General features: G+C 31.1%; 3 protein-coding genes and 1 long non-coding RNA gene across 7 annotated transcripts; 3 read left to right on the top strand and 1 right to left on the bottom strand.

Moving 5' to 3' along the window:
* The first annotated feature begins 778 nt into the window (after positions 1-778).
* LOC11411365 (UV radiation resistance-associated protein) lies at positions 779-5,865 on the top strand. 3 transcript variants are annotated; one of them, XM_039829290.1, is made up of 6 exons: positions 779-1,178; positions 1,404-1,509; positions 2,835-3,015; positions 3,905-4,053; positions 4,259-4,486; positions 5,571-5,865. In XM_039829290.1, exons 1-6 carry the CDS (start codon positions 1,084-1,086, stop codon positions 5,691-5,693), a joined length of 882 nt encoding a protein of 293 aa, XP_039685224.1. In that variant the 5' UTR covers positions 779-1,083; the 3' UTR covers positions 5,694-5,865. The 3 variants fall into 3 exon arrangements, with proteins under 3 accessions (XP_039685224.1, XP_003629676.1, XP_013446630.1); XM_003629628.4 differs by having other exon boundaries at positions 999-1,178; positions 1,303-1,509; XM_013591176.3 differs by having other exon boundaries at positions 1,036-1,178; positions 1,281-1,509.
* A 348-nt stretch (positions 5,866-6,213) lies between these two features.
* Positions 6,214-8,454, bottom strand: LOC112417223 (uncharacterized). The gene is made up of 4 exons (XR_003007780.2): positions 8,178-8,454; positions 7,963-8,066; positions 7,118-7,197; positions 6,214-6,462 (listed from the first exon to the last, which is right to left on the bottom strand). It is a non-coding gene; the product is annotated as an uncharacterized lncRNA (long non-coding RNA).
* A 1,342-nt stretch (positions 8,455-9,796) lies between these two features.
* Positions 9,797-11,644, top strand: LOC11408310 (small ubiquitin-related modifier 1). The gene is made up of 4 exons (XM_024772535.2): positions 9,797-9,883; positions 10,201-10,317; positions 10,408-10,560; positions 11,318-11,644. The coding sequence occupies exons 2-4, from the start codon at positions 10,216-10,218 to the stop codon at positions 11,387-11,389; spliced, it is 327 nt and encodes a 108-aa protein (XP_024628303.1). The 5' UTR covers positions 9,797-9,883; positions 10,201-10,215; the 3' UTR covers positions 11,390-11,644.
* An 8,035-nt stretch (positions 11,645-19,679) lies between these two features.
* On the top strand, positions 19,680-24,085 carry LOC11413792 (small ubiquitin-related modifier 2). Of its 2 annotated transcripts, none has more exons than XM_003629625.2 (4): positions 19,680-19,815; positions 20,114-20,214; positions 21,475-21,627; positions 23,771-24,085. In XM_003629625.2, exons 1-4 carry the CDS (start codon positions 19,785-19,787, stop codon positions 23,840-23,842), a joined length of 357 nt encoding a protein of 118 aa, XP_003629673.2. In that variant the 5' UTR covers positions 19,680-19,784; the 3' UTR covers positions 23,843-24,085. The 2 variants fall into 2 exon arrangements, with proteins under 2 accessions (XP_003629673.2, XP_039685395.1); XM_039829461.1 differs by having other exon boundaries at positions 19,692-19,972.
* The last annotated feature ends 1,459 nt before the right edge of the window (positions 24,086-25,544 follow it).

Here is a 25,544-nt window from a genome sequence, read left to right as displayed (position 1 = left end):
GAAATGATAAAATAATTCGTTATTTTGGGGCAGAGAGTACTACCAAAGATCCAACTCCAAAAAAAAACATTAAAGTAAAGCATATGATGCCATCAACGTGCCCACTCCAATATCATCATATCATACCGTTTGTCTGTTCCAACTGAATCGACCCAACACATTTTCCCCTTTTCTTTTCGTTTGAGAAAATCCACCCATATTCCTGAGAAAATCATCAACACACCACAAGAACAACAAGAATCAATTGATGATCTTCGTAGATATCTCTAACATTACTCAAGTAACATTGCCAAGTTAAAAGCTGAGAGGTCTTAAACCCCATGCCATCGTAGTTTTTATGCTTCGAAAACTTCTCCCAACATCCAATTGATACCACGACTATTGGAGCCACCATACTCCACGAATTCATCATTTTTTCTATAAATGTAAGTAAAAAATCTCCATTAAAGATATGTTAAAGAGATATAAAAAATTGAACGAAATAAAAGAAAATAAAAAAACATAATGTTTCAAATAATTAAGATTAAGATAAATGACAAGTAATTTTGTTTTCTATTTAAAGTCGTAAATTTATTTGAGAAATGTTAACGGGTGTCTCTGAGAAATGATAACTTATCATAAAAATATGTGAAATCAATATATCAAAAATCAAAAATTTTAATTTATTTATAATTTTTTTTTTTTTTAGAATCCTTAAAAAATGCCCTATACCAATTTATTTTACTGCCGCAAATCCAACTAAAAAACAAGCAAAGTATATGATGCGCGTTCAACGTGTCCACTACAATATCATACGGTTTGTTTGTTCCATCCAACTGAATCCAGATAGACACATTTTCCTCTTTTTCTTTTCTCTTCTTTCCTTTCCCCCGAGAAAATCCACCCAGCCATTTTCCCGAGAAAATCACCAACACAGCACAAGAACAACAACAATCAATCGATGATCTACTTACCGTGATTCCACTCGAGGACGAAGACGATGATGAGGTCGACCCCTCATGGAACAAAATCTAAATCTCACATTGCTCACAACTTCCACTGATCCAGATGATGTTCGACTGATTGAGTGGGAAGATTTTGAGCATGATCTTGCTAGGTTATCGAGTCTCTCTTCTGCTCTCAATCAAGCTAAGGAGAAGAAACGAAACCTTCAGCATAAACTCGAGTCTCTCATCCAGGTAGGGTTTTAGCAATCAGAATTAGGTTTTTCATATAGGGTTATCCAAAATTAACTATTTAGGGTTTTTAGTTGGTTGCTAACTAATGAGCCCGCGTATTAGCGGGCGATGATTTTATGAGCAGTTTAATGGTGAATCATTGGGTCGATTGAATGAACTTGAAGAAATGCGTCAAAAATTGGAATCAAAGAAATTGATGATGGAGAATATGTCTATACGTTCTAGGCTGGCCAAGGAGGCTGCTGGGAAGCAAGAGGAGCAGCTTAGTGGTGCTCTGCAGTCACTTTTGGTGGCGGGTGGTACTCTCTCTGTAACTAGCAGAAACCTTCAGGTCAGTTTATGGTATATAATTATGAATTTAATTATTACACTCAACTTATAATTATTTTACACACGTTTCTAATGACATTTGCCACACCAATTATGAAAACACATGAGTTGTAATGTTATTTTGTTTACAAAATGTTTTTTTTTTCCTTAGCGGGTTTAGTGTCGTGGTTTTATTTTTTGGAAATAATTAAATTTTTAAAAATCAGCGGGATTTATAATTTTGTCTTTACCTTTTTCGTACCATTTTAGTTGCCATTTTGAGTAAGATATATAGACAAGCGTAAAAGGAATTATAAACAGTTGCAGATGTAAACGGGTTCCAAGAATATCTATGTTTATAGTTTGCAATTTCCTAAATTTTGATAACTACAATTTTAGTTTATCTTACGACGTATGAAGCTTTTCAAATCGTATATCATTTGACATTCTTAAGAAAGTTTTGAAGTTGATGACGCCTGCAAGCAACAAGTCAGCAAACACAAATTTGGATGGTTATATGATCCTTTCTATTTCATTTGTATAGTTGGTATTTGGTTGAGGTTACGGATAATAGGCATTTATTTTAAACTGTTTAGGTGTTTCTTAAAGGTCCTCATGTTTAAAATTTACCCAGACTTTTCTATATTGATGGGAAAGGCCTATAGATTTTGTAGCAAGGAGAGTAGATCAAATGGAGGATAGTCAAATCCCTATAGGCAGAGGAAGACCTAGAAAAACTATCGGAGAAACTATTAGGAAAGATTTGGAAATTAATGAGTTGGACTGAAATATGGTGTATGATAGAACATTATGGCGTAATTTGATCCATGCAGCCAACCCCACTTAGTGGGAAAAGGCTTGGTTGTTGTTGATGGAAAATTACTTTCTTTTTAGGATGTCCTGTTGTTCTCTTTCTTGCATGTTTTGTCAGCTGTGTCTGTCTGTTGGTTAAATCCTTATCAGGTGGGCTATAAGATAATCGGATGTTTTTATTTAGACTGAATGGTAGATTTTGAATACTTTCAGCTCCTTTTCCATGTCTCCCCTCCTACACACACAAATCTTATGGAGTAAGCACTGCTATAATGTCTACCTTCTTTGAGAAATTTGTTGCTCTGTTACTTATGGAGTAAGTACTGCTATAATGTCTACCTTCCGTACAACTTTTTGTATTTGTAGTGTTGAGGTGATGCCTCCTTGACTGCTGCAGACATGTTGCTTTTAATTAGCTAGCATAGTGATAGCACTTTTGGGGATTTTATTTTTTAAATTTTAAAATTAAAAATAGCAGTGTCATATGTTACTCCTATTATTGTAGTTTGAAAGCTGATGATGCTGTTATTATAGGAATCAAGTAGATTAATGTCTGAAGAAAATGGCTATGTTCGTCTGAGAAACTTGCAAAAGATGCTAAGGATGAGGCAACAATACATGGCATCTCAAATTTCAATGCTGTATCCTGTAAAGTTGTTGGTTGAACCAGCACAAGAGCAAGAGCTTGAAGCATATCCTTTAGGTAGCCCAGCAGGTAATAGTTAGCTCAGTGATGATATTTATTCTGTGTGGATTTTACCCCTAAAGTAAGACATGACTGAGCTCATATAAAAAAAGAAATTTGAGGTGCTAAGATGGTTCTGCCACTCTCTCTTGGTTTTCTATTCCTTAAATTGGGCTGTTGTGTTCTCTCGTTCTGCATCTAATGATACACTTCAGGACTTGTTCTTTTTCATTGATGCTTTTGCATAGTTTTTGCTTCATATTTATTGCCAAAAATTATTACTTTGATCTTTTATTGGCAAATTAAAACAAATTACAATGTCATATTCTTGATTAGTAAAAATTATTACTTTGATCTTTTATTGGCAAATTAAAACAAATTACAATGTCATATTCTTGATTAGTAGTAGATGTTTATCTCATACTTTTCTCTGTCGTTTTGTATAGAATAAATGGCAGTAGTCTTTTACCACAATATCATAAGCAATAACATGTAGACCGCATTATTGTTGCTCTAAATGTAGGTGTACTGAAAGAGCAAATCGTTTGATCTTTTGGCTCTATCACAACGGCATTCTCAATTTTGTTGTCCTTTTTTATATCTCATTTGATTAGCAACCTTTATATTGAAATACTCATAACAAAATCATAGATCCTTTGAACATTCAACCAATCAATTAGTAATATTGTTTTTTCCTGTTACTTTTCTTTATACCGTAAAGAGGGTTTCATGGAATGTTTCACAGTATGGGGTGGATGCACTAGAACACTAGAAGACCATGGCAATTCCCTAAATGTTGAAAGTCTATTTTGCATAGTGCTAATTTAAATCATGCAAACTTTTGGATACTATTGATTGCATTGCTAAATTACATCTTCTCAGAATCGTTGTTAAAAGTTATGTTTATATCCTTGCCCAGGCACTCCTCCTGAACTTAAACCAGTTAATCAGGGATCTTTGACGATTCAGGGTCTGCACTTAAGCATGCTATCATTTAGAAAGATGAGTTTTTTCACAGATAAAAAGGAAATTCAGAAATCTGCTACAGCCTTAGGATATGTTGCACATGTAAGTTTTAGTACCTCCCGTCTTCTTTACCTCAGATCTTATATATTTATGCATTAATTTATATCTTGTGTTTTTTATGATCCACACCAAAAATCATGTGATACGGTTTATAATCTGTGGTTGTTTTTATATATAGCTCATGTGGGACTGTGGACCTAATAATTGTTGAAATATGCTTTTAATATACTGTTTTTTTTCTTCTCAGGCTGTTTCACTTGTAGCCTCATACTTGCAAGTTCCTCTACGTTATCCCGTACGGTTGGGTGCTTCTCATTCATATATTATTGACAACGCACCCTCGATAGAGCTAACTTCTTCTGAAGCTTCAACAAGCACAAAAGTTTTCACAAATGCCAAGCATGTAGAATTCCCCCTATTTTTAGAAGGCCAAGACACAACAAGAGCAGCTTATGCTGTATTCTTACTAAGCAAGGTATATTATACCCACACACACACAGATATATATATATATATATATATATATATATATATATATATATGTGTGTGTGTGTGTGTGTGTGTGTGTGTGTGTGTTAATATCTTCCCTGTAGCAATGCTGAAGCTTTGAATTTAATATGCAAAACATAACATGATAGTCTCCCTCTTGTTCATTGTTTCCTTCAGAGATCTTTCCACCGACAGTCGGCCCCCTTTATCATTTGCTTAGTTTGTTTTTCTGGGTTGTGAACTTTTCTTAATCGCTTGTGACTTTTATTATCTGATGATGATCTGTCTGTTTCTGTCGTTAAGCAATTTTTTTCATATCTGTTTCACTGAAATAGCGCTTTGAAGAAGTTTGGATGCATTTTCTAGACTCTGCTAAAGCATCATATCGGATTGCTTTGGCTCTGCTCATATGTTTCTCTGCATTAATATACTGAATTAGTAGACCTTCATGTTGACTGCAAGAAGAAAGCCTACCCTATCTTAGCTAAGGGTGTGTATGTTTCAAGGTTTGAAATTAAATTCCCTGGAATCATATTCTTAGGAATAAGATTCCTTCTCATGTGTTTGGTAAAACTTTTGACTTCCTTGTAATGTTTTTAAAAGTTGTTTGATTTAAAAAATAAAAATAAATGTGAGCGATAGTGGGAAGTTATGTTTAGTTGAACTTTATTCCCATGGGAGTGTTAAATTCCCATCCTTTAGCATGGGAATAGAAAGTTAATAAATCATGTGTAAAAAACATTCATGGGAATAAAAGTTATCTAGGAATAATTTTTAAAAAGTTGAAACAAATTGGAATGTTGGATTCCAAATCTCACATTCCCTGATTAACATTAGAATCCTTGAAACATACACACTCTAACTGGTTTCTTCACCGTAATGAACTTATCTTGGGTTTTATTCTCCTAACCATTTGAAAAAGGCTGTGGAATTTGCATTGACTTAGTCAGGTAGATTGGCTGCATTTGCCTACTCTCTTTGTTCGTTTAATTTTTCCTTGATTGCTGTGTAAATGTCCATTCTGATTAATCTTACTTATTGCTCATTTCACTTACGTTTTCTGATTGTAGGATTTAGAGCAGCTTTTGAATTTCATTGGTGCCAAGAGTTTGGGACCACGCCATGTATTGGCCAATTTGAGGGAACTTTTTAGAACTATCCAGTCTACAGCTTTTATAGATAACTTAATTTAGTATTTGTATCTGAACTTTGACGTTCTTGTAAATTGATTTTTGTTAATTCTTACACGAGTGCAATTTTTTTGGTGCACCGTTCAATGTAGCATTGTTGTCAAAATTGAGTCAAACTTTCTACAATGGATTTGATATTCTTTTCGAAAGTATACACAGCTGTTGATTAGTAGTATATTGTTCTTGAGTGAAACATTTCAGATGAATTTTTTGCGGGGCTGTCATGTTATATACTAGTAATTACACCGGTGCAATGCCCGGGGAGAAAATTAATTATAAATATACTATCGTAATATACATATTGTTTGTATGCTTAATATACAATCGAATAGTCAAATAAAAAATTAATCAAACAATAAGAAATTTAATTCATATTTGTTTTGAATCAAAATCAATTTTTTTGTCAAAATACACTACTGAAAGTGCACTTTCGATAAACCCAGTGTTTTTGACAGATTTATATAGATAACTTATTATACATAACACCATCCATTGCAAACGAAATGGATAAACAAAACATACAATGCATCACAAAGTCTACATAAAACCTTGAATATAATGATACCAACTACCTTATATATTTGTTGTTTCTCATACACCACAGCCTAATCCTCTAACTTCTAATAATTTTCATAAAAGTATGAATATTTACAATTTATACCTTCTTACACCCAAATTATAAATTCCTGAAGAAAGCTTTCAGCCTGTTCAATATTAGAGAGATGGCGAGCCCAACTTAAGGAGCTTGAATTTTGTGCTCAACCTGAATAGGCTTCTCCCACATTCGTAAACATCTTTTATCAGTATATCAATGAATACAATAATAAACATTTTATGCTTCCCTTCTAAAGAATTGCCTAGTCTAGTCTTCATTATCAACACAAAAAGAAAACTCATTATTATGTCATGTTAAATAATTGTCTAGTCTTTATTTGTTTGTAAATTCTCAATTGTGCTAAGGATATAAAAGTTCCATTACTAAAATGATGGAAAAAAGGTTTATGCAAAAAATAAATTGCTTGTGTGGCATAAGCAATTGTTTTCAAAGTCTGAGGTACAAAAAATGTCTTTGAAGAACCATGGACGTTGGAAAGTTACGTTGTATCACCTCAACTTTTTCCATTGATTTCTCTTACAATGTTCCACAAAAAGTAGTGTAATGGGAATAACATTCCATCGAATTGCTATGAGTTGTAATGTGACTGCTAAGATTATCAAAGATTGAGGAAAAAATGAAATAAAATGAGTTGTTATGAATTATGAGTGGTAATTGCTATGAGTTGATAAAAACTATACTTAGTTTCTTACCACCAACAACAATAAAAGAAAAGAAAAATAAAATGAATTGTACATTCCCATGTGCAAAATGAACATGCAAGTTTTAAATTCTACATTCATGACCAAAGACGAGGCATAGAGATGTTTACCTCATATGACCTCCCAAAACGAACCAAAACTGTTGTGCCCCTAGAGCTACTCCTCAAGATCAGCCACTAATACCCCAAAGCTGATACCAAAAAACATCGTTAGAAATGTAATATAAACGGAAAAATAAAAAAATAGAGGGAATCCCACAAGAAGTTCAATCAAAAGGATATTTCAATGAAACATTAATTGAGTTGTATAGCCAAATATATGAGTTCTTTCTTCTTTAAAAACAATACATGATGATTCATAGCATTCACAAATAATAGTAATGATATTCTTTTTGCCATACTCAAATTATTGGTTCACACAGTGCATGAGAGAGATGTTTCTAAACTCACCGAGTGATTGTCATGTGACAGATATATATCTAATGCATTATAAACTAATGGAATTTTTGTCTTCACCCTACAAAGCCTGCCCCATAAGCACTGAATATTTTCACTAAAAAAGTCACATCAGAGATCCAAACCAAAAAGATGATATACAATCCATAATGGTCATCAATGTTACTACAACGTTTATGTTAGATCTAAATAATCACTCTTAAAATTACTACTTATTCTTGTATTTGTGGCCTAATCAGATTGAGATTATTGTGTTCATTTGGATTATCCCATCATTCTTGGGAATGTTAGGTCTAGGATTGTAAGCAAATCAGATTAAATATTAGTTAGAAAAATAACCATAAGAGTGATTGTGATGTGAGAGATATTTCTAATACCAATCTCAGTAATTGATGCGATTAAAGAAAACCAATATGACCATAACCATAACCATAACACAAAAAGTAAAGTAACAAAAATGTTCCAAGATACGGAAATATTTGGGCTTAGAGTTATCTTACCCCTCATCACTCATCAGACGTGAGAAAGTAACACAGTTGCAATGAAATCTCCATCGCATGGTCAACATTTTCAGGTCTCACAAGAAATAGATGACTTGGTAATTCTAGTCAATAAAGGATAGTGGATTAGATTAGATCAATTTTCAATAATAAAGAAAACATCAAATTTAAAAGTCAAGCACAGAAACATGAAAATCGAGAGTGAAGAGAATTACCAAAAACAGGGCTTTAAAAAGTCTAATATTAAGATTAAGACATTTTCTGAACAAATTCTTGCGTTTCTGCGGAGGATCTCAACCCTTTTTGATCAAAAAAGAAAAATTAAACATTAATGAAATCAATTAATTGATGGATAAAATGAACACTTGAAAAATAAATAAAAAATATAGGGACCACAACAAATATAAACCGAAGGTAATGGTTTATAATTAGTTGATGTATATGTATTAGATGGATAGATATGACAATAAGGTTAACCATAAATGAAAAGGCAATATTAGCAGATATGTTATGAATCTTATGATTCATTGAGATTTTTGACGTGATTTTACCATTCAATGGTTTACTTGTAATATACTCTTTCCTTTTTAAAATTAACGTCGATTTAACCAATTGCACACAAATTAAGAAATAAAATAAAGTAGTTAAATGTCGTAACATAATATTAATTGAAGGGTATAATTGAAAAGAAAAAGTTATTATTGCATTGGAAACTGAAAATGATATTCATTTTGAAATAATTTTTTTGCTAAAGCGACACTAATTTTGAAACGGATGGAGTACAATTTATAAGAGATTCCTTACATTGATATTAGACGAGAAATGATATTTGAACATTCATTTTGTGATAACTTTCTCTCTCATACCCACATCATATTCTCATTTTCTCTCTCTAGTGCTTTGGTTTTTGTACCAAAACTCAAATACTTTCTATATTTTGATTATCCCACAAGTTATCCTACATGGTTGTTCAAATAACACTCCTTATATCACTTGAAAGAAAATTTAATTAAGTACTATTATTATAGCATGACAAAATTAGGTAGTGAAAGATAGGTAATTTTTACCAAACTTTTGAAAATGTCTGAATTAAGTAACGACGTAAATATAATTTTGGTGTTGCTCCATTAGGACCTGATCAGAGCTAAAGCTATGATATTCGGTATTCACAATCACATGGGGTTATACTATTACGAGAAATTCAATTCTCTGTTCCTACAGCAGTGTCTTGTCACTTCAGCAAAATATAGTAAATTGCTCATTACTCCACAATGAAAATTTAGAGACTCTTGTTGCGTGTTATGAGTGAATATCTGTTATTCATGTCAACATGCTTAAAACTGGAAACTGAAATCAACTTGTCATAAAAACTATCACCCTTACCTAAACACATATTTGTGAAACTTACAACTTTTCCTTTCACCACTAAAATCACAATCTTTATTATTGAGATAATAGTAATTTTGATCTTTGAATGCATTGAAATCCTAAAATAGTCTTTATTGTTAACAAGTTTTGTTAATATTTTTTATATGAGGCCTTTAATATACTTACATAATGTCATTTTTTTTTTGAGCAAACATAATGTCATATTAATCTATATAAATATTTATCTATAGTCATATTCATCTTTAAAGAAAAAAAGAGTTATTCTTAACATCGAAGACTATTTTAATATTAGAGACTATTTTAACTTACAGATCATACAATTAAATACTATTTTAAAATTTCAATACATTGAGAGACTATTATGACATGCTGTTACACATTCAAATACTAAAATGATTATTCTCTTCGACTTATTAATTAATGGTTTCTTTATAACTTTACACAAGTTACCTTCACTCTCACGAGACACTACAAAAACCTTAGTATTTATTTTATTGTTGTTCTGTTCTTCTCTAATTGTTCCTGTTTTCTTGTATGTACTCTATTTTTCTTCTTTTCTGCTCGAAGTCAATAATTTGTTTAACACAATCTGTATATGTTTTTTGTGGAGATTTTTGTTTCACTTTGTAACAACAAAAGAAAGAGGACTTTTTTCTTCTCTTTTTTATTTGTTTAATATTATGGTTAATCTCATTGTATAATAATAATGACAATGATAGTAATAATAAATGAATAAGAGTTATTTTATGCTGCTTTCTTTGCAGTGAAAAGAAAAAAATTGTTTTTGCTTTCGATTTGTGAAAAGGATCTTATTACCGTCTCTTCTTGTGTTTGTGTGTACACATGTAGGTTGATAAGAGCATTATGGCTTCAAATGGTATATTGGGTAATAAGAGAAAGGCTTCAGAAAGAGATGAAGTTACTGAAGATGGTATTGTTCATATCGAATTTGGAATCAGGGGTCAGGTATGTATATATGCATCACTCTTTTTCATTGCTTCTTTTTGTTGCATGAATCCAAACACACAATAAGTGCTTTTGTTCATTAAAATGTAGGATGGGAATGAGCAGCATTTCAAAGTGAACCAGGACAAGTTCTTGATAACAGCATTTCAACAGTACTGTAAAAAGATGAAATTGCAATATGCCACCATCAACTTTCTGCTTGATGAGAAATCTATTCAAGGAAATCGTCAAACACCAAAGATGGTTAGTTTCTTCTTGCTTTCTCACATTTTCCTTCATTTCTAGAAAAAACCGAATGTTGTAAATAGCTAAACACATTCTGTAATATAAAAGCTCTAGAAATATTAAGTATTTTGTGTGTGTTTATTCTCCGATTCTTGATGGAAAGAAATCCTAGTAATCTAAAGTTTAATTGAAAGATAAGTAAATTTTTTATCTAGAATTGTTCAAAAAAAAGCTGCAATATCATAACTCTAAAAATTGTTATATAACTTATTTTTGTTTGAAAGGGCTTATGTCTATCTTATGTGTATCAATCATAAGATATTGGATTCTGTCGCTTTCGCATATATTCTTTTACGTTGCATTATATTTTTAAGGTTTTATTTGAGAATTTGGAGGGGAGAAAGGGAGAGGAGGACCTTGGAAGTGAAATAGTATATAAGAAAAATGGAAAAATCTTTAATTTTTTTAAAGTGTATTTTTTATAGAATGATAAATTAATATTTATGATTAATATATTTTTAATTTTAGAATATTATAACAAAATAGAATAAAATTTAAAGAATTTATATAAACTTCTTTCAATATAATTTTTGAATTTTTCAAAATAAAAAAGATTTTATATTATGAAGAAGAAATAAACCCATAAAGCTAAATGTTATTGCTTGTACAATCTAGAAGTAATTTTTATGTCGTAATTCTAAGTACTATTTACTTTAAGTTTCTTATCCTGATTCAGCTAACCTTTTTTCTGTTTTTCATATCAATGTATCTTCAGCTGAATTTGAAAAATGGTGACACGATTGATGCCATGAAACACCAATCAGGAGGTGGTGTTGTAGCTATGTAAGTTGGAGGAAATTAAATGGCTTCGTAAATAAGTTTGTTAGTATGAATTGTTAATTTGTTTGTTTGACTATTTTATAATGTATTTGAGGTGCATGATCGATGATCACAAAAGTAGAAAATTTATTGTTCGGAAACACCATAAACAAGCATCGATATTGTGAGAATATGAACTCAAATCTTTGATGTTCTCACATTTATTGGCAGTCAAATTCGAACCCTAATTTTTGTAATTTGTATTGATTATGATTGATCAATTGTGTTAAAAACCTTTTCGAAAAAAATATAATGATAAGAAAAATAATGGTTAATTTTATCCTTATATCAAGAATGATTTTATAAGAAAAATTCAAGAATGACATGGCACAATAATCACCTTTAAATTTTAATCTCATTTATTAATCTTTCATAAAAAAAAGATACATAACACCCACCACCTCATGATTTCCGGCCAGGCTGAGATTTTATTGGTTAACATTAATTTCATGATTATTTCTTGATAAAATCTAAGGGTGATTATTCTGCCATGTCATTCTTAAAATTTTCTTGAAAAAATCTTTCTTGATATATAGCATTGCTCATATTTTTTTTTGCTAGTTACAAGATAATATACAATTATCATAGATATATTTTAAAAAACACTACAAAAAAAAGGTATATTTTAAAAAAAAATGATCATAGATATTTCATATCAAATAATTATTACATGAAATTTTTTGATGATATTTTGACATTTGACAAAGAAAACTAACAAGAAATACCAATTGTAACTAACATCGATTGTTGAATCTTTTCGCATGTGTCTTAGGCTCATGTTTGAAATTTTACAATCTGTATAAATTCTATTAGATTTCAGCTCTTATCTCGGCATGTCTCGCTTCCACTCAGCTAAACTGATAAAATACTGATGCGCTTGTTAACCAACGCAAGTGTAAATCAAATGAGATTTAATTTTACACATACATTACTTAAGTTACGTCGCATGAGTTAACTCACGCTAGTTACAAAGGTGTTATACCCATAGACTTGGACGGTGTTCATCTAAGAAAAAGGTACAGTCTCATGTGATAGTTTTGTTCTTTTCTGATATCACAAACATGTTTTTTTTTTTTTTTTTTAGAAAACAGGCATATATTTTATATATGAGTGGAGATATTTTGACTCCAAGAATAAGTGTAATATCTTATTTCAAATCCTGATCTTTGATTCCAATTTTGGTTAATGGTTTAGATTAATTGATATGGTAGGCTTTAATTTTATTTTCTACTGTAGTCAACACTCATCACCACAAAATAACAAAACAATAAATGTCTTTTAATTGATTGATTTTTTTTTCTTCTTCCATTTTCTTTCTCAAACAACATCATCAACAAAAACTAACTACAATGGAGATGATTATTTAAATTTGTCGTTATTTATATAAGAAAATACAAAAATTTATTTATTTTTATGCAATTATTGTAAATGAATTAGATATAAGAAAACATCAGGGTTACTTCCTCTATCATCTTTTATTTTTTCCGTGACAGATTAGTACAAATATGTGTTTTATAAAAAATATAAGAAAAAATCAGAATTATAATGAAGAAACAAAAAAAAAATATATCGTATAAAAAATAGTAACGGGGGAAGAATAAATATATACAATTTTTTTAACGTAAAAATAAGTAAAGGGAGAAGAAAAAAATCAATGGGTGGAAAAAAAATCTTTTAGCTTAAAAAAAATATATGAGTGAATCTTGAAATATTTTTAATTCAAGGAAATGATTTTAAGTTAACCCTCAATATTGTGTCAAAAAAAAAGTTAACCCTCAAACATTCTTTTAGCGTGAGAAATAAAAAAAAACAATGGAAGAAGAAAAAAGAAATCAATCAATTAAAAGATATTTATTGTTTTGTTTTGTTATTTTGTGTTGTTAAGTGTTGATTACAATAAAAAATGAAATTAAAGCCTACCATATCAATTCATCTAAGTCATTAACCAAAATTGGAATTAAAAGTCAAGATTTGGAGTAAGATATTGCACTAACTCTTGGAGTCAAAATATCATTCCTCATTATATATACCGATAACTAGAACATTTACCCGTGCTACCGCACGGGTCATTAGTAGTGTATAAGGTATAAAAATGCAAAATTATCCATTACAAAGAAAATAAAACGGTACATGAAGAAAAAAAACTTCACGGAAATACGACATATGCTTAAACATTTTGGAACATCTCCTTATATATTACATTTGAAGTGGCATCGATGCAATCCCCGTTGCCATCAGTTAGTAATATCTTAAGACCATCCCTTGATGTAAGGTGTGATACTGCAACATATAAGTGCCCATGTTAAAAGACAGGTTGTGGAAGATAGATACCGACTTGCTTAAGGGATTGCCCTTGGCTTTTGTGTATGGTCATTGCAAAGCATACAAATATAGGAAACTGCTTACGCTGAAATTTGAAAGGAATTCTTGTATCAGACGGCGTCATCGATAATCTTGGTATATATACCTTCTCCCCAATATTGCTACCTGATATAACCCTGCCTTCAAGAATATATATTCTCATCTTTGTAAGAATTAACCGAGTTCCATTACAAATGTCTGTTGTAATATCCAAATTTCTCAACAACATAATAGGAACTCCAACTTTCAAACATATTTTGTGATTTGGAAGACCGGAAGAATTAATAGAGTTAAAAAATTATGGTGTGAGTCCAGATGCGTGAAACACGAACATTGAGCTTGATCTTTACCCTTCCAGCAACAATAGCAGAAACATGAGTGAAAATTGGAGCCATTAGCTACTTTCGGTGTGATGTAAATTATGAGAGGATAGTACTCCTTCCGTTTCTAAATATAAGCAAAAATGATTTTTTAGGCATTTTCCAATAACCTTGTTTTTTGGGTGTGGCAGACAACAAATTTAATGTTGGCGGGAACTGGCCTTCCAAATACATCTTACAGTTTGTAAGGCATATAAAAAAAAATAAAAAATAAAATACATTCATAATTCGTTACTAGCATTAAGAAGGCATACAAAGATTAACCAAATAAATAATTGAATAGTCGTGCAACATTTTAAAAAAAAAACGAACACTAATTAGGCCAAAACACAATCATGCTTGAGTTAGAATTATCATTAGAATTATCACTGACACATAGAAATGAGACACTGCAAAAGGTAATGATCACATTTTAATAACACGGTTTGAATGTCGACTAATGTAATAGAAACACTGCAGTTTAGAATACTGAAGCCATGAAGATAACTTTTCAAGTCAAATAGTCAGAATTATAAATTCCTTCCTTCAAAAAAAAAATAGTCAGAATTATAAAGCCATTATAATGATATGAAACTGCTGAATAAAAATGAGATACATAATTTTTGAATAAATAAAAATGAGTTTGGAAAATTTGCACTATTAGTAACAAATATGGCCGCCTATAATTTTTATAGTTATAACCAACTACTGCAATAACCTAAATATGGATGTTAGCACTGTCCTGAGAATTATATAATGGAACTAAATCGGACAGAAATTTAATTAAGGACCAACTAAGGTCTGAACACAATTTGATAGTCAGGTTAGGACATGACGCTAACTACCTTATTTACCTGAACTTGACAGCTTGTTTGATTAAGCAAAGATGTTTTATGTTATGAAGATTTGTCTGTATGCATTGGACCATATGTAACTTAAAAAATACTTGCAAGTTTCACACCACAACACGTAAAAGTTATGCAATCATTTTAAATTGCCCCTACATCCTACATAAACCATAGAAACCCAAGAACCAACAGGGACGTTGAAAAAGTCCTTGAGGGCGTGCCAACCTGTTGTGGGGTAAATCCGGCCATTGTTTCGCTCAACCAAAACCTCAAATTCGTTGTAGTTACAGTCCACCAACATAGCATATCGACCAAGTTCATCCCCAAAGTCATGAGTTGGCAATACAACCATCCCCTGAAAACCAAAAGATAAAAAATCAGCAATTAAACCAATGTATTTCGTGGATATGATAAAACGTATATACGGACACATCATTACTTACGTATTCAACGTAAAGATCAACGACATAGGTTCGGTATTTGATTCTAAGATCATTGACGATCTTCTCCAGCTCGGTCGTCGGATTTGGATTCAAATCCTTTGGATTACGATAACATGAACGTATATAAGTATCAGGAACAAAAAGTTGAATATTGTACACGAATAAATCAAAATGGATTGCACATACCAGGGCATGGAGTAGTGAAAGCAAAACCTGGATATCAGCCATAGCCATTGCAAAACGTAACTGATGGGAACTTCAAAGGATGAGAATTGAACAGAGTGAATGGAATAAAAGCACCTAGCCTTGGTACAACACATTTGCATGGGAAAACAAAAGCCTGCTTAATTTGACGGCAGAAGTTGGAAAGAGTGCATATTGTAACGTAATGCAAGGAGAAATTTGAAATTTTTGTGTGTTGTGATGCGAGCCTTGTATAATCAAGATTAGTTGTAGGGCTGAGAAAATAATGGCGCACTAATAGTTAGATCAAATGGTTGATACTGATTGGCGCCTAAAATAAGTAGAATTAGGATTTTAAGTGTTAATTGGAGTGTTAACTAGGATTAGAAATAAGTTAGATAAGACATACATATATATAGTAGTATCTTTACAACATGTACGTAAATTTAAGTATGTGTGTAACCTCGTGACAGATATTTAAAGAAGTGTACTTTGGAATATTTGGATTTTATGCCTCCCGTTGAAATATATGTATTTTCTCACTTGTGATATGAAATATTGATGGTGCGGTTGAATTGGCAATATTGAGTCACATAAACACCACCCAAGTCTATGAGTATAACAACTTTGTAACTGGCGTGAGTTAACTCACATGGGATATAACATCTGTGTGAGTTAATTCATGCAGCGTGACTTAAGTCACGCATGTATAAAATTAAATTATGTTTGATTTACATATGCATTAATTAAATAATGCAGAATATTTTGATCAGTTTGGTTGGGTGGGAGTGAAACTTGTCAAGAAAAAGCAGGAATCACTCTTGTTGTTAATGGAGTTGGTGTTTCTCTTTGACTTTGTATGAGTGTGTGCTAATTGCACCTTCGATATTAGACTAAAGACTTTATTTTTTTTCCTTTCAATTAGATGTTTTAAGGGTGACGTCTAAGGTGAACCATCAAATAAGTGATTCACCGGTGAATCACTTTTAGATACCGTCAGATTAATTTAAAAGGTTTGGATGAGTTAGAGGCAAAAAATGAAAACGCATATGTATTTCCTCACAGAATCCCTACCCCACCCTCTCTCTCCCACTCATCTCTCTGCATTTCGTTCAACTGCTGCCTTTGGCCGATATTCATCCACCCACCGCCCCCATTGTCTAATCTACAATAACCAAGAAACCTTAAGACTATTCATTTTGGCACTCAAAACCCTTAATTCCATATCTAAGCATTTCATGAAACATAGATTTTGCACAATAAAAAATATTGCTTTCAATTTAAAATGATTTGGTTGCTCTTACAACTCAAAAGAGAAAATAATTTTTTTGAAAAAGACTTTTTAAAACTAACATATTAAACCTTGTTCCTTCACTTCCTATAGTTATCATATTCACATCTTAATGAAAGAAACATATTTTCGAATTTGAAGAAATTTCTAGTCTTGTTTGAAATAATTCTCATAGTCATAAAATACATCCCAAATGGTGGTAGTGAAATTGATCGGAGATGTTGAGACAAGGATAACTTGTTGAAGGGATTTATGACAGTGGGCAGCATGGAGTTTGGGAGCAAAACAGGTAGTAGGAAAAAGAAGAGAGATGTGCTCTGGTGTGTACGGTGCATAATAGAATCTTTAGGCTCGATTAATCTAATAACTCTTGTTTGTTGTTCAAAGTGGTTCACCGGTAAGGGACTTAATAGAACCCTCATCCTAAAATCCACCTGTTTTAAGTTTAACTTTTACAAAGTTGTCATTTTTATAGCTGGATTATATTGCTGACGTTTGTGCTACAATGCCGAGGTGGAAAGTCTTAATCAATAAATTGTATATTAACGCATCATCTTTAAACTTAGAAAACTCCATCTTCTCTCTAATCTTCAATATCAATTTGGTTTTTTTTTTTTTTTTTTTTTTTTGTGAAGAATATCAACTTTGTTTGATCAATGGTCATTAACAACAAAAAGATAATTATTTTGATTGAAAATTTTCAAACAACTTAGTTAATAATCACTTTTTTTTTGGAAGGAAACTTAAGATCACATATATGTTGGTATTTTCAAACCTAAATCAATTTTCATACAATTCACGTTTAACTAAAATCAATTTTCTTATTCAATTATATCAAAATTAATCTTCGTTATAGAACAAAACACACTATTATATTTTTAAAATCCAATATCACTTAAATGAGACAACCATATTATAAGATAAATAATATATGTACAACTCTTTTATGATAATTTTTAAGACAACTCTATCTTTTTCATAATTTTATTGTGATTTTACTATCTCTGCTTTTATCCTCTCTCTGGTGTATTTATTCCAAACCAGAAAATGAGAAATAAATTTGTTTCAATATTGTCCTAAGATAAGATGATAATACAAATAGGCTAAAATATGGTTTTGGTCCCTGCAAATATGTCTCGTTTTGGTTTTAGTCCCTGCAAATTTTTTTTGTTGTTTTTGGTCCCTGCAAAATATTTTGTTTTTGGAAATAGTCCCTGCAGGGACTATCTATTTCCAAAAACAAAATATTTTGCAGGGACCTTTTTCAAAATCAAAAGATTTTGCAGGGACTATTTCTCTAATAAATGGTTAAGTCATCATGTGACACGTGTGCAAATTATCACAAAAGTGAAGCCAGGGACCAAAATCAAAATGAGACATATTTGCAGGGACCAAAAACAACAAATTTTTTTTGCAGGGACTAAAACCAAAACGAGACATATTTGCAGGGACCAAAACCATATTTTAGCCATACAAATATTAGTACTCATTAAAACGATACGAGTGATAAAAAGATACTCTCTCCGTTATAAAATATAAGCAAAAAATTCTCATATTCTTTGTCTCAAAATATAAATAAAAAAGATCAACTTTTATGCTATTATTATGTTTTTTCAAACAAATCATCTTTTTCAATGTAAAATTGAATGCAAATTGCATTCAATGTATTCTCCTTTTTATTATCTCCATAATTTTTAACCAATGAGAATTATTTTTACATCTTTCCATGAAATTTATTTCAAGGAGAACACAAAAAATTATACCTCAAATCACTAAATATTAATTTTCTTAATAAATGTGAATTAGAGTTTTTTCTTATAAATTAGGACGGAAGGAGTACATAGATAGACGTAACTGATATATATTGCATTTGGATGGATGTGAACTAAGCAACAATCACGTGAGGTCATACTATTACGGTACTACCTAGTCACTTTTCAGGAATATATTCCAGCCAGAATCAGAAAATATAATGGCACATTTACGTCACTTTACTTTTTTTTTTGTTACATTTACGTCACTTTACTTTGAAAATGTAGTGAACTGACGGGTCATAAAAACTCTCATTCTTACATGAGAAATGATATTTGTCCAATTATTTTTGTACAATTTTCTTCCTCATCCTCACCTTATCTTTTTATTCTCTTTCTTCATTTTTCTCTTTCTATTGTTTTTACCAACGAAAAGAGAGAACAATCAGATTGTCTCAAAAGTTATATCAAAAGAACTGTTCAAATATCACTCCTCTTCATACTTAAGAGCATCCACATCAATACCATCCATCAAAATGATTTTAGTCTGTAAAAATGGTTTTTTCTACTATTATCAAATCAATATATTACCATTACTACTGACACACCTCACTTCCACCTCACAAGTTCCATCAATTTTTACTTTTGAAGTAGTAATTAAATTACTAGTACTATCTATCTACCTGATTACATTTTATTATTAATATTATAAGGATGTTAGTATATTTTAGGCTAAAATATGGTTTTAGTTCCTGCAAATATGCCTCGTTTTGGTTTTAATCCCTGTAAAAAAAACTTTTGTTTTTGGTCCTTGCAAATTTTTTTGTTTTTAAAAATAGTCTCTAGAAGAACTTTTGTTGTATGCGAATATGAGAGAGAAGGTTATCACAAAAATTATTACAAAATGGTTGTACAAATATCATTTTTTTTTGTCAAAAAATCAAATATCTTTACCACACTAACACAATGGCTTTGGGGAAAAGTGAAACCATTGTAACAGTCGTGTATGCTCTAACACACCCTTGTGAATATGACAACTTTTCACTACCAAATAATCATAATGCTTTCACCTAAGACAATTACTCCTTATTAAAGATTTATCCTTTTTTATTTTTATTTTTTTACACATGCTATGCCTTCATTCTCCCACATCCCTTGGTAACCATTTTCTTCTTGCTCTTTCTCCTTTTCTGTTGTCCTTTGTATGCACAGACTCTTACATCTTTCTCTGCCTTTTTCACACTATACTTTACTTATTCAAGTTCCAAAACCTTTGAGTATAGCAGCAATTGTAACACCTTGTGACCAATGTCATGTATGTTGTTTTTCTTGTCTTTTAGTCCATATGCTGTTAATGAAAATCTGAAATTCTTTTAGTGAAGTTGAGCAAAAATAGTTGTTTTGCCTTTAGATTTGTGAAAAGGATCTTATTATTATTGTTTGCGTGTACATGTAGATATGAGCAACATGGCTTCCAATGGGAAGAGAAAGGCCTCAGAAAGAGATGAAATTTCTAGTGATGATAGTGTTCGTATCAACTTTTCAATTAGGGCTCAGGTATGTACCACTCCTTTCCGTTCTATTTTCATGTTATTTACTTATTTTACCTGCCAAAGTTATATGTAAAATTATTAACCACAATTTTCCAAGAAAGCTTAACTGCATAACTAAGTAGGGTTTTCTTTTCTTTCTTTCATTCTCAATATTTTTTTTTTTTTGAGATATTGCACAAACAAGAGCAGGACAAGGTTAATATTCAATGTCATTAACTGATACTCCCTACGTCCTAATTTATAAGCAAAAAAACTCTAATTCACACTTATTAAGAAAACTAACACTTAGTGATTTGAGGTATAATTTTTTGTGTTCTCCTTGAAATAAGTTTCATGGAAAGATGTAAAAATAATTCTCATTGGTTAAAAATTATGGAGAAAATAAAAAGGAGAATACATTGAATGCAATTTGCATTTAATTTTACATTGAAAAAAAATGATTTGTTTGAAAAAACATAATAATAGCATAAAAATTGGTCTTTTTTGCTTATATTTTGAGACAAAGAATATGAGAAATTTTTGCTTATATTTTAGGATGGAGGGAGTAATTATACAAAAATTTGTCCAAATACAGAAGGGAGTTAATTTATTTATATATAATATATACCATATCTTATTTATAACTCTGTCTTTTTCAATTCTTTTGTAAAAATTATAATTTCTCTTTCTCCTGCAAAATACAAAATTAACTATTTTTTCGTAAGTATATGGATTTTCATAAGTTTAGGCAAAAGTACACTCGTGGTCCTACAACTTAATTTCATATAACAATTTAGTCTTTTGTCTTTTCGGTTAATTTGCTATGGATTTTCAAGGTTTGAATTCATGAAATTTAAAAATCCATATACAAATGGACCAAAAGAGAAAAGTCGCAATGAGAAAAAGACAAATAATTAGATTGTCATTTGAAATTATGTTAAGGGATTATAAGTGTAATATTCTCTACTTTTAATTAGTATATAATATACAAAAGTGACATGTTTTGGCACGGTGGCTCTTTTGATTCCTCGAAGTATGTCATAAGTATATTTGTTAGCATTTTTGTTTGGCTAAATCACAACGTTGTCCATTATTTTTACTTTGCTCCTATTTTCTCTCCAAAACCAGTTTTTCAGCCTTAGGTTCTAGCAATTTATGAGACTATAAATTTGTCTAGTAGTTATCCATGTGCTATCTTTTAATTTATGTCAAGTGTGTCTGTACAGCTCTAACCTTTTTCTTTTTGTTGTGTACCATTGTGGTTTTTCTCTTCATTCAAATAAAGGATGGGAGTAGGGTATTCTTCAAAGTGAACCCGGACAGATACTTGAAGATACCATTCAAGAAATACTGTCAAAAGTCTAACTTAGAGTATGAGACTGTCACCTTTTTGCTTGAAGGCAAACGTATTAATGGGAATCGTCAAACACCAAGAACGGTCAGTCTCTTTCATATCTTCTGCTTTTCTACTTTTCTTTCATAGTTTCCTTCATTTCTATAAATAAAACAACGTTGCCCCTTAAACAAGAAACAATGTTGTAAATAACTATTAAATTAATTACTTCCCTGTGTGTAGTTTCGTTCACTACTATACTAGCATGGACACATGTGCTAAAGATGGAACAAAAATTTATATACAGAACAAATATTTAATTTCCTGAAATTGTAAGGATTTGTAAAATTAGTCTATCAAATTTATGAAATATATTTAGTCCTTTAACCTAGACAATATCATTCGATTTAGCCTATTTTTCAAATTTAACACCACAATTTAAAGGTTTTATGATGGTATTGATGCATAAAGAAAAAAAGACTATTCGAGTCAATGTACAAGTCTTTCGTTGTTTTGATGGATGGACTAAAAGTTCATTTATTATAGATTAAAACGAAAGTGATTTTGATACACGTAAGTAATTTGGATATTAAGAAAAACATAAATTAATTGAAAAAGCATTCAATTTGAAAAACTATATATGTCAAAATAGTTTTTCTTAACACGGTTGAAAAATCATTTACACCATAAATTATGTTTATTTCCGTTTTCCATTAAAAATGATTTTCTTTGAAAGATAAAAAAAAACTTTATTTATGGCATAAAAATTATTTTTGAAACAAACTTACACAAACATAAATTAAAACATCAAAAATGATTTTTTTAACAATCTTAAGCAAACAGGCCCTACTTGATTAATGTTATATAATGTAAGGGGGCTAATTTTAATATTTCGTAAATTTGAGAGACTAATTCATACGCTTACAATATCGACGATGTAAATTCTCTTGTACTCAATGGTACTTGCCTTTACGTTTATTTTTTATTTTCTTATAATCCTTTACGTCCTCCTCTCAATGGTATTTGGGAGTTCCCTAGTTAGGGTTTATCTAATGATGGAGCTTTCTCTGCTAAATCTGCCTATTGAGTTCCTTTCCAAAAATCATACTACCACTATGCACATTAACCCTCTCTTTGATCTGTTGTGGACTTGGCATGACCCTCATAGAATTAGAGCCCACCTTTGGAAGTTATGTCATGCTCGTCTTCTTACTAATTATGAAAGACGTAGGAGAAACATGACTAATGGTGTCTCTTGCATTCATTATAGAGATTAAGATGAAACAATCATGATCAAAAGTGTTCGGCGAAGTTCTTCAGTTTTGGTCTTTGACTGGCAATTGGAATCTTACTATTGATTGCACCAATCTGCATTGGCCAACCTTATTTGTGATGATGGTTTAGGCTCTTTGGAAAGACCGAATCTGCTTGCTTTTGATGGCAAATAAGATCTTGATACAAATCTTCGCAATATAGTGGACAGTTTTGTAAATGTCATTGATACAACTCGTGCTATTAGCTCCAATTCTTACTTTGGAAACCTAAAGAAAGGATTACACATTGTTCGGCAGCCTCATAAATTTTTTTTGAAACTTAATATTGACGGTTCCCATAGAGCCTCTGACAGATCAGCAGCTTGTGGTGGTAAAATTAGAGACTCAGCATGCTGTTTCATTAAAGAATTCCATTGCAGCCTAGGAACCTCTACACAGGGGCGGATCCAAGATTTGGTTTTTGGTCCAATGAAATTTAAGACAATGTACTATTTCATCCAAATTAACAGTTTTAATAATAGTTTTATTTGGACCAGTTTTCTTAACCGAAGTTTATTTGTGACGCTAATTAGAACAAAATGGGATGTCAACTTCCTCTAACATTTCATTTTTATAGACATCCTTCGTATGTAAATTTATTTTTGGAAAAAATCTAGCGTGGCTTTAGCCTAAAGCCACACCAAGGTTTATGATAGATCCACCCGTGCCTCTAATGTCATCTTTACTGAGCTCTAGGGTCTTGACCTTTGCTTGAAACTCGCAAGAAGCGTACCTATACATTTCCTTCTTGTTGAAGTAAATTGTTCGGTTGTTGTTAGCCTAGTAAATAAAGGGTATCAGTCACGCCCAATGATGATTATGTCATTTTGTCATATCTCTTTTGTTACTTCACATCCTTATAAATGTTGCTGCATGTACAGAAGTAATTTTTATGTAATGTTCCTCATTTTGATTCTGTTTTTCATGAACTTCAGCTCAAATTGAAAAATGGTGCAGAGATCGATGTCATGAAACAACAAACTGGAGGTGGTGATGAAGCTTTGTAAGCGGGAGGAAATTAAATGGTTTAGGAGCGAGCCTAATATAAATTGTGAATTTGTTTGTTCACTATCATTGTGGTACATGATCACAAAAGTAGGTATCTATAACTTACATGTCCTTAACTATAACCTTATCTTACAAGAACATCTAACGCAAACATTGGTTTGGTGCAAGTTTAAAACTACTGCACTTATTTGTTGAACATGAATTGTTTGTCTGGTATGATATAATGCTGCTAATATTGGGTTAAGTGGAAAGTAATGTTTATTTTTTCTACATGGTGAACTACAATTAAACATTTTCACGAGAGATTGTCTCCAAAATGATTATCAGATGAGAGGAGCTACGCCAAAAACACAATAAAGTTATTATATCTAACTCTAACGAAATGGTGTGTTCTATAATTGATATGGCTGCAGCACATACATGTGTTGCACCGTGCAGCTGATGGAATTAGTTTGTTCTATAAACTACTATCACCTTAGATCAATTTAAAAATATCGATCATATCCTCTATTTCTTGCAGTCTTTATTATATATGTAGGGAATCTGGACAATATTGTCTTTGATACAATTGTAAAATGGTAATTAGTGTCATTTTTAATTAATATCAATTTTTTTCGTTCTCCATCCTTTTTTATATTTTAGAGTGGTTATTTAACTAGAATGCAATGGGAAGGACCATTTTATACATGTATCGTGTATAGTTTGACGAGAATTTTTTTTGTCTTTATCATGTTGTTAGTACAAAGTTATCGTAGTTTAACAATGACTAATTTCTATTGAGCGAACATGTGAAGCACATAAGATGAGTTCTTTCCTTCTAATTAAATTTTTTCTGCTCGAAAGAATTAGAAATCAAATTCATGATAAGATTTATTTTTGTTTATTTTGGTGAGAAAAGAAGAAAAAAAGAAGCAAAAAACAAAAAAAGTAAGCAAGAAAAGCAAAACAGAACAAACTAGGTTCTTAAAAACGACACATCCACAATATCAGCCCATACTGCCGATGAAATAGAAAGGAGGGGCTCCTACAACACAATGAGACTAAGCTATTAGCTCCTATTTTCGTCAAGATATCCGCACAAACATTTCATTCTTGGAGAGTATGATGATGAACTATGAAGATCAAATATTTTTTCATGTACTTGTTCAATTTTTTTTTTCTTTTTCTTTTCATGTTAATGTAATCTCTTATAATCATCAACAAATATGAAAATTATTATTACTCATGGTAACAACATAGAGAGAGAGAGTTAAAGAAGCAGATAATCTTTCGTTTCGAGATATTCTATGCAATCGTTGTCTTTCTACCCTCACATGAAATTTGTTTCTCTGTAGAAACTCACACACTTGTATGCGAATCATCAATTGCACTAATGCAACCCTATAATGCCCAACCCATATAAAAAGAAATTAAACAAAAAAATATGGATAAGTAAACACAACACGACTCCAATAACTTAAATAGTCACCCACTCTATGTTATTACAAAAATTAAGAAAATGTTTTTTCTTCATTTGAAGTAAACGAAAACAATTTGTTCCAAATCCATTTAATAATTCAACACCAAATACACTACTCAGAAGTTAGAACCTTAGCTTTGTTAATGTGTTTCTAATGAATGATAGTCATAAATCACATTATCAAAGAGATCAACATAATTTTGCAACTCGAGTACCCAGAAAAATAAGAGGGGGGACATATG

The sequence above is a fragment of the Medicago truncatula genome, chromosome 8 (assembly GCF_003473485.1).
Source record: "Medicago truncatula cultivar Jemalong A17 chromosome 8, MtrunA17r5.0-ANR, whole genome shotgun sequence".
Taxonomy (NCBI): domain Eukaryota; kingdom Viridiplantae; phylum Streptophyta; class Magnoliopsida; order Fabales; family Fabaceae; genus Medicago; species Medicago truncatula.
This window is presented reverse-complemented; position numbering and strand designations above follow the sequence as displayed.

Coding starts and splice junctions, on each gene's coding strand:
- LOC11408310 (XM_024772535.2), top strand. CDS start 10,216: ATGGCTTCAAATGGTATATTGGGTAATAAGAGAAAGGCTTCAGAAAGA. Junction 10,318..10,407: donor AATTTGGAATCAGGGGTCAG/GTATGTATATAT, acceptor ATTAAAATGTAG/GATGGGAATGAGCAGCATTT. Junction 10,561..11,317: donor ATCGTCAAACACCAAAGATG/GTTAGTTTCTTC, acceptor ATGTATCTTCAG/CTGAATTTGAAAAATGGTGA.
- LOC11413792 (XM_003629625.2), top strand. CDS start 19,785: ATGCTATGCCTTCATTCTCCCACATCCCTTG. Junction 19,816..20,113: donor TCATTCTCCCACATCCCTTG/GTAACCATTTTC, acceptor GTGTACATGTAG/ATATGAGCAACATGGCTTCC. Junction 21,628..23,770: donor ATCGTCAAACACCAAGAACG/GTCAGTCTCTTT, acceptor CATGAACTTCAG/CTCAAATTGAAAAATGGTGC.
- LOC11411365 (XM_003629628.4), top strand. CDS start 999: ATGGAACAAAATCTAAATCTCACATTGCTCACAACTTCCACTGATCCA. Junction 4,054..4,258: donor CCTTAGGATATGTTGCACAT/GTAAGTTTTAGT, acceptor TTTTCTTCTCAG/GCTGTTTCACTTGTAGCCTC. Junction 4,487..5,570: donor CTGTATTCTTACTAAGCAAG/GTATATTATACC, acceptor TTCTGATTGTAG/GATTTAGAGCAGCTTTTGAA.